This window comes from Mesoplodon bidens, assembly GCF_964165515.1.
Source record: "Mesoplodon bidens genome assembly, chromosome: 3".
Taxonomy (NCBI): domain Eukaryota; kingdom Metazoa; phylum Chordata; class Mammalia; order Artiodactyla; family Ziphiidae; genus Mesoplodon; species Mesoplodon bidens.
In genome coordinates this window covers 57,850,133-57,862,526 of record NC_138178.1, presented here as the reverse complement: position 1 = coordinate 57,862,526, position 12,394 = coordinate 57,850,133, and the positions used below count along the sequence as shown (strand labels likewise).

The window sequence follows — 12,394 nt, the reverse complement described above, 5'->3', positions numbered from 1 at the left end:
AGCAACCACTAGAGAAGGGTCCTCCAGGGCTATGGCTGAAGCCTGCCACCAATTCTCCCATCCGCAGCAGCCCTGCTCCCCGCCTCTATAGGAGGAAGGCCAGGAGCCCGCAGCCAGTGAGTCACGGCACACAGCCCATGGAGAGGGCCCAATGCTCACCACGACCTTTGGGGTTTACCATCTGGTTCCCATGCCAGAGGGTATAGGGTGTCCAGCCCCTGAGAAGCACAGTGGGCCCTGAGGCTGCAGATGGCTATATAAGGCTGAGGCCGCGGGAGTGACAGGGGTGCCAGACCCCAGGAGCAATTTGGCTGGTCTCAGTGGTGACACAAACATTTTCCCTGTGCTTCGCCATTATCCCCCAACAGCAAGACTGAATCATATCCTCAAAACCTCAAGCCCGACGGGCAGACGTAATGCCAAGAATCAAGAACAGCAAAGCGGGCTAACCCAGGCCCTCCCTTCATGGCAAAAAAATATTTGGGACAACACAGAGAAAGCTGCCCCAGGAGAACTAGTGCCAGCTCTGCCACAAACTGTGGGGCCTGGGTCAGCTCACCTCTCCAGGCCTCAGTTTCTGCATCTGTACGATGGGAACAGTAAGCCCTGCCCTGCTACCTCATGAAGTGCCCAGGACCCCCAGAGGAATCAGGTTTGGGAGAATGGGGACAGGACGTAGGGGGTGGCCCTCGTTCTTTGAAAAGGACACAGCCTGGTCTTGAGGCAAATTTGGGGTCACGACGACTTGGTGTATTTACTGCCAGATTGTCACATGTTGGCCACTTCAAGGACAGATGACTTCTAGGAAGGCTCCAGTCTTTGTGGACTTTTTGTGGACTCTCCTATATCTAGGAGCTTACCTAGATATACCCCTTTCTGTTTGTCAGTGCCTTGTGGCATCTGTGGCTCCCCAGATGACCCTAGGTGACCTACCCTAGGTGACCCTAGGAGGTAGGCAATAGTGGAACTTTTAACCCTATTTCATGACCAAGAAAACCAAGGTCAATGAACTTCTCCAGGCCACACGGCAAGCTGGTGACAGAATCAGGGTGAAGAAACACCCAGCCCTGGAATCTCAGCCCAAAGATCTTGCCCTGTAATTGGGACTCCACCAAGTTGTCTGTGGGGCCTCAAGAGTTCCACTCTGTAAAATGGGGAGAGTTGTGAGGAGCCTGCCTTGTCAGGCAGCAGGAGTGTTTTCTAGAAGACACACGGGGATCACTTTTCTAGAAGATGGCCAGGTTTTGTTTTTTCTAATCTAGAACTTGCTGTGCCTGATTGTCCCGGAGGCACCCTGCGAGATGTTCCTCGAAGGCATGCTTTCCAGAAAGCACTCACCATCAGGCAGTGGTGTCCTAGAAGGAACATCGCTCTGGGACACTTGGTCACACACCAGGTTGACCTTGAAAATGGGAGCAGCCAGAAAAGCAACCTTGGAGCCCAAACTTTCCTTACTGACCTCTCTCCCATCTCCTTCTCTCTCTCTTTTTTTTTTTTTTGGCTGGAAAAAATGGAGCAGCCTTGACCACACAATCACTCGCAGAATTAAGTAGCCAAAAATCACATTGTCTAGACAAATAGATTTTATGAGTCCAGTTAATTCCTGCCAGTCAAAAATAGGCATGCTTAATAAGTGGATATATTTAGAATCTGTCGTTATCTGGTCCCCAGGGGAGAAACCTCAGCTCTTATTACATAGACTCTAATTTCAAACAGAGCTCTACTAACTCCCACGCCGGACCTTAGTTCTTTCCTGATGGCACAGAGAGGTGGGTGGGAGCTGGGCAGGGAGATATTTGACCACAAGAAGCTACTTAAGTCCTGTGAACCTCCAGGTCCGTCCCTCTCAACCATCTTAAGCCAGAAAATGAGCAATTGCTTCTTCTTTGGGTCATGTTTCCAGTGGGTGGCAAGTTGTCGTGAGAGCAGGGCTACGGAAAGGTCTGCACGCTCCCAATGTGTCACATGTCCCTGTGCCCCTCGGGGTCTGGGAGACCTCCAGGGCTGTGTGAGCCGTGGCACCTCCTGCCATGACAGTGCAGCTGTGCCTGGGAGAGTGGTTCCTGACTTGCTGTTAGCACCAGGGCCTGAGCCAAGCAGGCGGATGGTGGCTGAGAGCAGAACTGACACCCAAAGCCTAGAGGGGTCCAGATATGCCAGAGGCAGGTGACGCTGAAGGGACACAGTGCCCAATTTCAGGATTTTGCTTCACGTCAGCACTGGGATTCCAGCTGCCTGGCTGGGCCACTCTGGGTCACCTCCAATGGTGCTGCCCGCTGGTGGGCCAGAGATAAGACATAGAGGGGGCTTTGGGGCACTCTAAGGAGAGGGCCTGGGGGCTGTCCAGGTTGTGGTGGGATTCTCCCTGGCCCCGAGGGAGGTGACACTGCCGGGGCTTCGCCAGGTCAGGAGGGAGTGGCCGCTCTTTCTCTAGAAATTTGTGTGCATGTAAGCAACATGCGTTAATTTCCAGTGGGTGCATAACAAATTAGCACAAAGTATTGATAGATGACTTCCCAAAACAGAAGTTTATTCTCTCACAGGTCTGGAGACCAGACCTCCAAAATCAGGTCATCAGCAGGGCTCTGCTTCTTCTAAAGGATCTAGGAGAAATCTTCCTTGCTTCTTCCAGCTTCCAATGGTCCCAGGCATTCTTTGGCTTGCGGCAGCTTCACTCCTAGCTGTGCCTCCATCTTCACATGGCTTCCTCTTCTCTCTGGGTCTCTCCTTTGTGTGTCTCCTTAAGGACACATCATTGAATTTAGGGCCCACCTAGGTAATCCAGGATGACCTCATCTTGAGATCCTTAACTACAATTGCAAAAACCCTTTTTCCAAACAAGGTCACAAAGGCATATAGGCTCAAGGCAGAAGGCCCAGCTGGGTGTTTGCCCCTTGCCATTCTTTAGCCCGGCTGGCTGCCTTGCCCACCCTGAGCAAAGACTTAGTGCCTCAGGGGACAGCCATGAACACTGTGCAACATGCCCCAGCCCCCGGGTCACCAGCTGAAAGACTCATGTAAGATGAGGAATGAGGCCACCCACAGGTAGTGGCAGATGGCCAAGACTCCAAAATCATCCTTCCTCTGCCTGAATGACCCCTATTACCACAGTCCCACCATCTAGCAAACTCATATTCATCTGTTAAGACCCAGATCAAGAACACCTCCTCCATGATGTCTGCCCTGCCCTCTTCTCACAAGGATGGCCTCCATCCCATTTGTTGCCAGACCCATGTGGTCTTCATCTCTGTGTCTCCAGATCCTGGCAAGAGCCTGGATAGGCCACAACATCCCTCTTTCAGGGAGACGAAGCTCTGAGTGTGAGGGTATGTGTGGGCTGCCCCGCCAGGATTCCCTCCTGCCCTCCCTACCCTACTCTCCCCTCAGCACTGCCCTGCAGGTTCCATCCTTTGCCAGGAAGGAGAACCTCCCCCAGCATCTTCACTTGTCTTCTTTTCCTTCCCAGGTTGGTCATCGGCGCTCCACTGGAAACCAACGGCCACCAGAAGACAGGAGACGTGTACAAGTGTCCAGTGACCCAAGGGAACTGCACCAAGCTCAACCTGGGTAACTTGGGCCACTGGTCTCTCCACAAGGAAGCCAACCATTGTCCAGGGTGGGGCAGGTGCTGAAACACGTCCCTGCCCACAGTCACACTGTGAGGTGACCTAGCTGGCGTTGCTGTCCCTATTTTGCAGATGAGGAAGCTGAGGCCAGAGAGAGGAAGTGACTTTCCCACAGTCACACAGCTTGTCAGGGGCTGGCCAGGATTCACACCCAGGTCTCCAGTGTCCCAGGCCATGGCTCTTCCTGCCTCATCCACGGCCCCTCAGCACAGGGGAGCCAGGAGCATTTCCTATCTCTTTTTTCTGACTTGGAAATAATAACAATAGCCAACATTCATATGTCTTATATACTGTTCACCACATGCCAGGTACTGGTTTAAGCACTTTTAGGTATTTTTTGACTCATTTAATCCCCACAACAGCCGTATGAGATTTAATCATTAACGACAGCCTGTGGAGGTGAGGGGACCTGCCCAAGGTCACCCAGCTAATAAGCAGCAAGGCCAGGATTCCAACCCAGGCCATCTGCAGCCACCCTTTAACCACTGCGCAGCACTGCCTTTCTGAAATGATGACTGTGTTCCTCGCTGAAGCACTCTGGGGCACAGGGGAGACGCTGTGAGCAGCCTCAAAGCCTTCCAAGTCCTTGTAAATCTACGTGTACATGTGCGCGTGTGTGCACACAGCCTGCGTCCACTAAAGCACACGTGCCACTCCTCTAAAGCACTTCTGCTTTGTCCTAAAGGTCAGACAGTGGCCAGGCTATCACTTTGCTTTCAAAAGGGAGCAAAAGTCCCATTTGGGCTGAGAAGCTGCGATTCCAGGACTGGCCTTCCCCAGGGCAGGACCCTCAGCCTCCCACTCTTCCAGGAGGGGAGCCTCCATCCTAGAGCAATGGAGTGGGGTCCCCTGGGGAGGCTGTGGGGAAGCAGGGCCTGGGGCGGTGGGGGGTTGGGGGGGGGAGATGGCAGAGCTTTAAGAGATAAGCAGATGGGTGAAAAGGCCACATCAAAGAGAAAGCATGTGAAACCAGATCCCCAGGGCAGCCAGCTGTCCCAGCATATAGTGCTGGATGCTCCCGCTGGCCACATCTGTGTCAGGGCCGTGGATGGGAAGTTCAAACCCCAGCACAGCCGGGGGCCCAGGCTTCAGTGAGGAAACGGTCCAGGGCGGGCTGGAGTCCGGCTGGCAGCTTATGGATCCCGGTCGTCACCACCCTGAGAGCACAGGCTCCCAAACAAGCCAAGCTGGGTTCTCCTTCCAGCTGTACAGTTTCCTCACTGTGTGTCCAGGGGGAGCTCACATCCTCTCTCTGAGCCTCTGTTCACCTATGTGTGACCCTAGGATCCATCCCAGGTCTAATATGCCCCCCAGCCTTTCATGAGCACCTAGTATGTGCCAAGCACGATGCCAGTTACTGGGGATACAGCAGGGAACAAGGAGCCAAGGGCTCTGCTGGGAGGGCACAGTAAGCGAGGAGACAAACTACAGTAGAAAGCAGGATCATCTCAGGTGGGGAGAGATGCTGTGCGATAAACCAGGTGTTATGATAAGAGAGGCTGGGTGGGGAGGAGGTAGGGGGCGGGTACTATCTTAGCAAGGTGATCAGGGAAGGTTTCCCTGAGCAGGTAACTTTTGAGCAAAGGTCCGATGGTGAGATGGAATCAAGTGGGACCACAGCATTCCAGGTAGAGGAGAAGCAAGTGCAAAGGTCCTGAGGTAGGAATGAACTTGCTCTGTTGGAGGACGGAAAGAAGGCTGGGGCAAAGGGAGCAAGGGGGTGGTGGTAGACGTGCGCACTGAGCTTGGGGCCTGGGCCACTGAGAAGAGCCCCCGGTCCAGGTGGGGACCAAGACACATGAACCCATCATTTAGGTTCCTCTATCGCTCTGGTTTCCAATGTGGACCTAATTTCCCTCCAAAGGAGGAGGAGCCCCTGCTGACAATGGGAGACACGATGCCATCAGACTCTGAAATGGGGGCTTAAGCTGGGAGGCGGTGGGCAGCAAAATGCACGGAGGCCGAGAAAGAGTACTGGTCAGGAAGCACCTCATTTGAGGAGAGTTTCTTTCCCTCCCAATGAGGAGGCAGGAAGACCATCTGTCAGTTTATCCCCACAGTGGAAAACGCAAGGCAGGGAAACCTGAGTCCTAGTTTTTCCTATGGCCTCTCCAGGCTCTGAGCCCCACTCAGCCAAGAATGTTCTTTCCTTTCTCTCCAGGGAAGTGGGTGTTAGTTATTCACACCTCAGTGTTGAAGGGTCTACCTACCTCTGGTGCTTTTTTTCCCAACACCTGGATGAAGTCAGGGTTTTCGTTGAGCGGCAGGGGCTCAGGGGGAGGGGATGTGATTCTGGAAGGCAAGCCCTGTGTGAGGAGGGGCTTATGCCCCAGCCCTCACACAGACCCACTGAGAAAGGTTTAAGTCTCTCCTGGTCACAGAGGGGAGGTTAGTGACTGCTCCAAATCCACGAGCAGCAGAAGCTGGACTTGAACCTGAATCTTTCTTACTCCAATGCAAGGGTCTTCCCCACCATGCCATCTGCTTCCTCGCCCACAGTTTCATTGAGGACCTCAGTCATTGAGACAAGGGAGGAAGAGAGGGGGCGGGGTGAGGTGGGGGATGTACCCTTTAAATAAATGGGGGGCAGAATTCTCCAAGGAAGTTGCCCAGTTGGGGCTTGGAGCTTCCTCTCCAGACTTCTCACCACATCCCTCTGCAGCCTCTGCAGCCACAGCCCTGCTGTCAGGTGGGGAAAGTCGGGATGTAACGTTGGCTCTGCTGGGTTCAAGTCCCCACGCTATCATTTATCAGTGATTGACCTTATAGAAGTCACTAACCCTCTGTGCGCCTTGACTTTCTCCTCTGTAAAATGAAAATGGTGACCCCTGGGCCTCCCAGGACCAAGAGGGGGTCCTGGGAGGGCAGGTGGGCGCAGCACTTTGTAAATGATAAGGCACCATAAAAGCACCAGGGTTGTTACTATTATTTTCTCTCCAGTTGCTTTGGACAGACAAACCAGAAAACAATCCCAGGCACCTGTAGAACAGCCAAGAGAGGCTGGATTTCAAAAGGAACCTTACTACAAACTGAAGGAAACCAAGGGGAAACAAACAACAAACACAGCCGCCCCACCCTAGCCCACAGTACAGTGGGGGGTCTGAAGTTCTGGCCTCTGCCCATGCCCAGCCCCAGGTCTTGCTGGCCTGGGCCGCAGAGGGTCGGCCAACTCTTCACACTTCCAATCGCCAACAAAGCTAAATGCTCCTGAGCCCTTAGAGATCACTCCCCTCGCCTGAAGCAGAGAACACATCTAGGTCCTGCGCACAGCCGATGAGGACTGCTCGCTCCGGCTTAACAAAATACCCAACTCACTTCCCCCTAAACTCTCCCCGGCAAGTGTCTGCACATGTGTGCGCTTGCATACACCACACACACACACACACTCTTCTGGGGACGTCAAGCTCACTTCTTTCCCTTCAGTGGCCTGACAGAATGATCTAGTAAAACCTTCCCCAATATAATCTGCTTAGTAAATTTAATCTCCACAACCCTCTCCCTCCACCCAGTTGGCTGATAATTCTGCCCCTGAATACTCCTCTGGGGACCAGCCACACAATGGCATTCTTGGGCAAGACCTTGTGCCTCTAGAAGGCTCTTGTTAAGTTGGCGATTTGCTCCCTGTGAGAAAGAATCAGCTATCGTGTGTCAGTTTATCAGCTGAGCGGAGAACCGGACCCTGAGAGAGTTGGGCAGGGGACTGCTACGTTTGATGGCAGGTTGTCTTAAAGAAAAACGTGGAGGAGGCACTTCATAGAGGAACCAGCCTCGGGGGGAGCCCTGGTTTGTGTGGGGTGGGGCACAAGGGGATGGCTGGGGGAGGGAAAGCTCTGGACGAGGAGATGGAAGGCTCTGCCATCTGCTTCCTGTGTGACTTTGGGCAGTTTGCATGACCTCTCTGAGACTCGTAGTCCTCATCTCACAGAGAGTCGAGAGGAGGTAATTAGACCATATCTGGGCAAGGCCTTAGTAAACTGAAAGGTTGCCCTGACCTGCAGGCGAGTGAGGCATCCAGAGGGGCAGGGAGAATGGGGGAGGACCCTGCCTGGTACCGACTCGACCTCGGGCCCCTCTGGTGGCCAGCGACAGCAGCAGAGTCCGGGCGGAGGACAGGCAGAAGGGGCTGCAGGCTGAGTTTCTCCCTCCCACCCCAGGAAGGGTCACCCTATCCAACGTGTCCGAGAGGAAAGACAACATGCGTCTCGGCCTGAGCCTGGCCACCAACCCCAAGGACAACAGCTTCCTGGTAAGAGCCACCCACCCACCCTCCCTCTGAGCCCTTCCTGCCCCACAGGCCCTCTGCTTGGGGCCGCGAGGGGTGTGTGGTGGCTGAGCATGCCCACCCACCGGGCTGCCTGTCCGCGTGCGCTCAGGGAGCAGCCCCTCCTCTGGCTTCCTGCCTGTGCCATTCTGCCTGCTGCGCCCTAAACTTCGGGGGGGTACAATTCAGGCAGGAAAAAGGATTGAGCCCTTTTGTGTACCTTCCCTTTGGGGCTGGGGGGAGTGCAAAGCAGATAGCCTGCAAAGGAATAAGAATAAATAAAGATATTCAACAGTCCAGTGGTAGGGGCATCTATCCTTTCCTTTGGGGAGCCCAATTTGCAAGGCAGAGGCTGAATCTCTGCTCCAGAATTGATGAAAGAAACAGGACACACCACACACCCTGAGAAGACTTTGAGGGGAAGCCGTAAATGAGTGAACGCAGATTTACTACAACGGAGGGAAGGATACAGAGGGATGGGCCACCTGGACTGCATAGGATCAGATGGGAAAGCTTCCCAGAGGAGGTTTCTGTTTTGTTTTTAAAGAAGAGACTAGTCTTAGCAAGGAAGAAAGAGGAGGGGGTACTTGGGCTGAGGTGGTAGAGACATTCATTCATTTAAACTATTTTTTGAGCACTTACAATGAACGGAGCCTGATGCCAGGCACTGGGGATTCATCAGTCAGCAGAGCTCTCGCCCTCCTGGAGCTTACATTCTGGCTGGGGGAGAGACGATAAGCAAATGAGTAATGTGAACATGGTGTTGGGACAGAAAGGCAGCAGCGGGCTGTGCTGGGAGATCTCTGCACCCCGCCCAGGTGAGCATATGCAAGCTTTGCACACAGTAGGAGAGTACGGGTGGCGTGATGGATTGGCACTGCCTGCCCCTTGCCATCACGTTCGGGTGAACCACCACGAACGTGGGTGAGGCTGGGACTGATAGTTCCTAGAGTAGCCGCAAGAAGATTTCCGAGAAAAATTACCCCAGAAAGCCCAGTAAAATGCACCGCTCATTTTAAGATGGGAGGGCTTGTGTCACTCTCTGTTCTCACCCATCAGTTCATTTCTGTTGACACATGAGACATCTTGGGTGTGAAGCATCAGACATCAGGGCAGCAAGATGACTGGGATGTTCAGAGACTTGACAAGAGCATAGTGGCTCTACCAGGGAAAGTCCTGAGGTGCCTCGATGTATGGTTGGCCCACAGCCCTCATCATCCCCAACTAAGGGCAACAGGACCCCTGGCCCTGTCCGTGCATACTTGCCAGGGGCTTTGGTCTGACCCTATTCTCCCTCTGAGGCTCCTTGTCATATGCCTACTAACTTGATTTCACCTACTTCATAAGGTGGGATGAAGGTCCAAGAGGCATGGTGTGCTACAACCCCTGGGGCCTCTGTGGGTAGGTTAAGACCCTAGTCTATAAATAACAACTTTTGTTAACTCATTCACTCATCCATTCATCCATTCACTCATCAGCCCATCCCCCAACCAAATGTCCTTCCCTCTATTCATCTATCCATCCATCCATTCATTTATCCACCCATCTGTCTACATGTCAGTCCACCCCCTCATCCTCCCATCTAATCATCCATCCTTGCATCCATCCCCTCCCACATCCATCCATCATCCATTCGTCTATCCATCATCCATCCATCCATCCATCCATCATCCTTCTAGCCCTCCAGCCATTATCCATTACCTACTCTCCCATTATTCATTCTCCCCCACTTCCAAAAATAATTTACCAGAGCTTCAACAAAGGACACAGATAATACAAAACCTTTAAAATCTGAGTTTAAAAAAAGAAAGCTAATTAAAGAAAGGGATTGGAAGTGGAATAATTATTCTTCCAAACCAGGGAAATTAGAGCACAAATTGTAGTCCTGAGTTTTCCAGCAGCAGGACAAACATGGAGGCAGAAGCTGGACTTTCATTTCTAATGACCCTGACTCTGAGAGGGACTCATCACTCAGTCTGTAAATGAGGGGCTAACATCAATGTTTTTGGTAGCAAATTTCAGAGAAAGAGCAGAGACATTCTTTTTCCTTTCCTTAGTAAGAGCCATGGGCATGTTCTGGGGACCCTGTCCTGGAAGTCTGCCCAGAAATGACCTTCAGGCGACCTCTTCAGAAAGACCCTTGAAGGGTCCACTCCCATGGATGACAATGCTTTCCCGCATCCTGTGTGGTGGGCAGGGGGAAGGAGAGTCACAACCTGATGATGGGGTGGAGAATGGGACCCTTGAAAAGACAACAAAGGAGGACTCTAAGGTTAGTTTTTCTCCATTTCACCTGAAACCAAGGGAACTAGTACACGTTACAGCAAGAGAGATTTCAGTTAGACTCAAAGAAGACTCTCTAAATCCTAAGGACAACACTCAGACGGAGGAGTCTGTCTTGGGTCTTGGAGGTCGGGACTGGGCCGAAGGCTATTGGGCCCGGACCCTCCCTGAGGTCCCCCGCTGATTAGGGGGTCCATGCTGTGCTTCACAGGCTTGCAGCCCCCTCTGGTCTCATGAGTGTGGGAGTTCCTACTACACCACAGGGATGTGTTCACGAGTCAACTCCAACTTCAGGTTCTCCAAGACCGTGGCCCCAGCTCTCCAAAGTAAGTGGCTTCAAATCTGCAGACTTGGGCTGAGCGAGCGACAGTCCATGGGAGGCTCCGAGCTCTGGTCACCACTATCCCATGGCTACAAAGCAGAACTTGGACTCTAGCCCCGCCCCACTCCAACTCTCTGGGTAGCCTGTGGGGTAATAATCTTGGCCCACCCTCCCGGGGCAAATGAGCTAAGGTTATGAAGAGCATCCTGGCAGCCAGAGAGTTTCACTGCAAACCCACCCTGAGTGGGTGGCTGGCCCACCATGTACAGCAGGCAAGCTGCGTACTGCCGAAGTCTGGGGACATCGTTCACTTAGACTACAGTGTGCATGGCGCCCTCTGACGTTATGGGATGCAGCTGCCCTGTAGGTGGAGGGCCAAGGAGGACAGAACTACTCCTGGTGATAGTCCCATCTAATCAGTGGTCCTGGACATGAGGAAGCGCTGCCCAGCTTTCCCAGAGCCTCATGGAACACAAAACCTCCCACTCTCCCCACCTGCCAGGAAAGTCTGGGGAAAGAACGCTCAGACCTTGCTTCCTGCAAGCCCAGACTGCTTGGCTCCGAGCCTCACTATTTCCTGTGGGCTAACCACCAACACCCAAGCAGCTGCTGCCCGTTTTACTGAGGGTGAGGGGATTAGCACTTCTGGCTAGAGGCAGCCTCCCTCCAAGCACCAGGGCCCAGTCAGAGATGGGAAGGTGGTGCTTGTGGGGAGGGAGGAGGAAGGTCAGTCCAGCAGGGGCTGGAAAATGATCCCCTTAGGGGCGATGAGGAAGAGTCATTCTTACAAAACGTCAGCGGGAGGGGCAGAGGCAGTGCCAGGGCTGGGAGGAGGCTCGCAACCAGTCACGGGAGGTGTGCCACCCCCTAGAGAGGTTCTTTCCTCTGGGCCAAGGTGTGACCATCTCAGCCTCCCAGAATCTCCTGTGGCGGAGACCTCCTCACCCCGCTGACCAGCAGCGGTGCCCTGGGAGCTCAGCAGATCCAGATCGCAGGGCACCCCCCGCCACCCCTGCCAACACTACGGAGGATCTAATTCAGCAGGTCTAGGATCAGCCACAGGGCGTGTGTATGTGCGCACGTGCGTGTGTTTCAAAGGCGTGTTCTGCCATGTTTAGCAACCACAGAGGTTCTTCCCAATGTGTCTTAAAATGAAAAATTGGAAATCGTAAGAAAGAAATCAGTAATAATAAATGCGTTCTAATAAAATTGGCTTTAAAATAAAAGAAACCTGGCCCCTACCAGTAGATTAGAAACCTCTCCTAATCAAGGAGTCACTGTGTCGTGTCCTTGTGGTGCCAGCACCACACGGCGCTCCAGCACATGGCGGGTGCTCGGTCCACAGGTGTGGGGCGAAAGCACACTGGAGAAGGACAAAGCTATCAGGCACCGTTAGCCTGGAGGTGTAGGGCCATCACATGCTGTGTGCAGCATGTGCAAACGAGACCAGAGTGTACACACAGCTTCTCCTAAAGCGGAGGTGATTCTGAGCATCCAAACACTTCTAAAGTGCTCTCCCAAACACAGAACCTGTGCCAGGCGCCTAGGCTCATGCCACCACCTTCCCCTCCTAGGGAGCTCTGACATCAACATACTACACCTTCCCGATGCAGGAGTTACTGGAATGGTTAACTCACAAAGGCCCCTGCTATATTGCTGTAAAGTAGATTTGAAAACAGTGTGAAATTCTCCAGTAAAAATAAGCAGATGCCCAATATTTCAATGTGATACAGTATAGTGTATATCGTATCAGATTGTATCATCTCATTTCAAGGTAAGTCCTGCTGTTTCACAAACAGAAATAAATTACTTAGATGTAAAGAGAAGTTTTTTAATTTGTTAGGTTACCAATGTTTCATGTTTTCTTTGTTGCTTTCTATTATTCATTTTAATTTGGTATTA

At 52.7% G+C, this 12,394-nt stretch overlaps 1 protein-coding gene across 2 annotated transcripts in view; it reads left to right on the top strand.

Moving 5' to 3' along the window:
• Nucleotides 1-12,394, top strand: part of ITGA11 (integrin subunit alpha 11) — a 127,103-nt gene that overhangs the window by 59,694 nt on the left and 55,015 nt on the right. For both annotated transcript variants that reach the window (XM_081229017.1, XM_081229016.1), the window contains exons 3-5: nucleotides 3,467-3,567; nucleotides 7,781-7,872; nucleotides 10,382-10,496. In XM_081229017.1, the coding sequence (XP_081085143.1) occupies nucleotides 3,467-3,567; nucleotides 7,781-7,872; nucleotides 10,382-10,496 (308 nt within the window). The remainder of the gene's footprint in view (nucleotides 1-3,466; nucleotides 3,568-7,780; nucleotides 7,873-10,381; nucleotides 10,497-12,394) is intronic.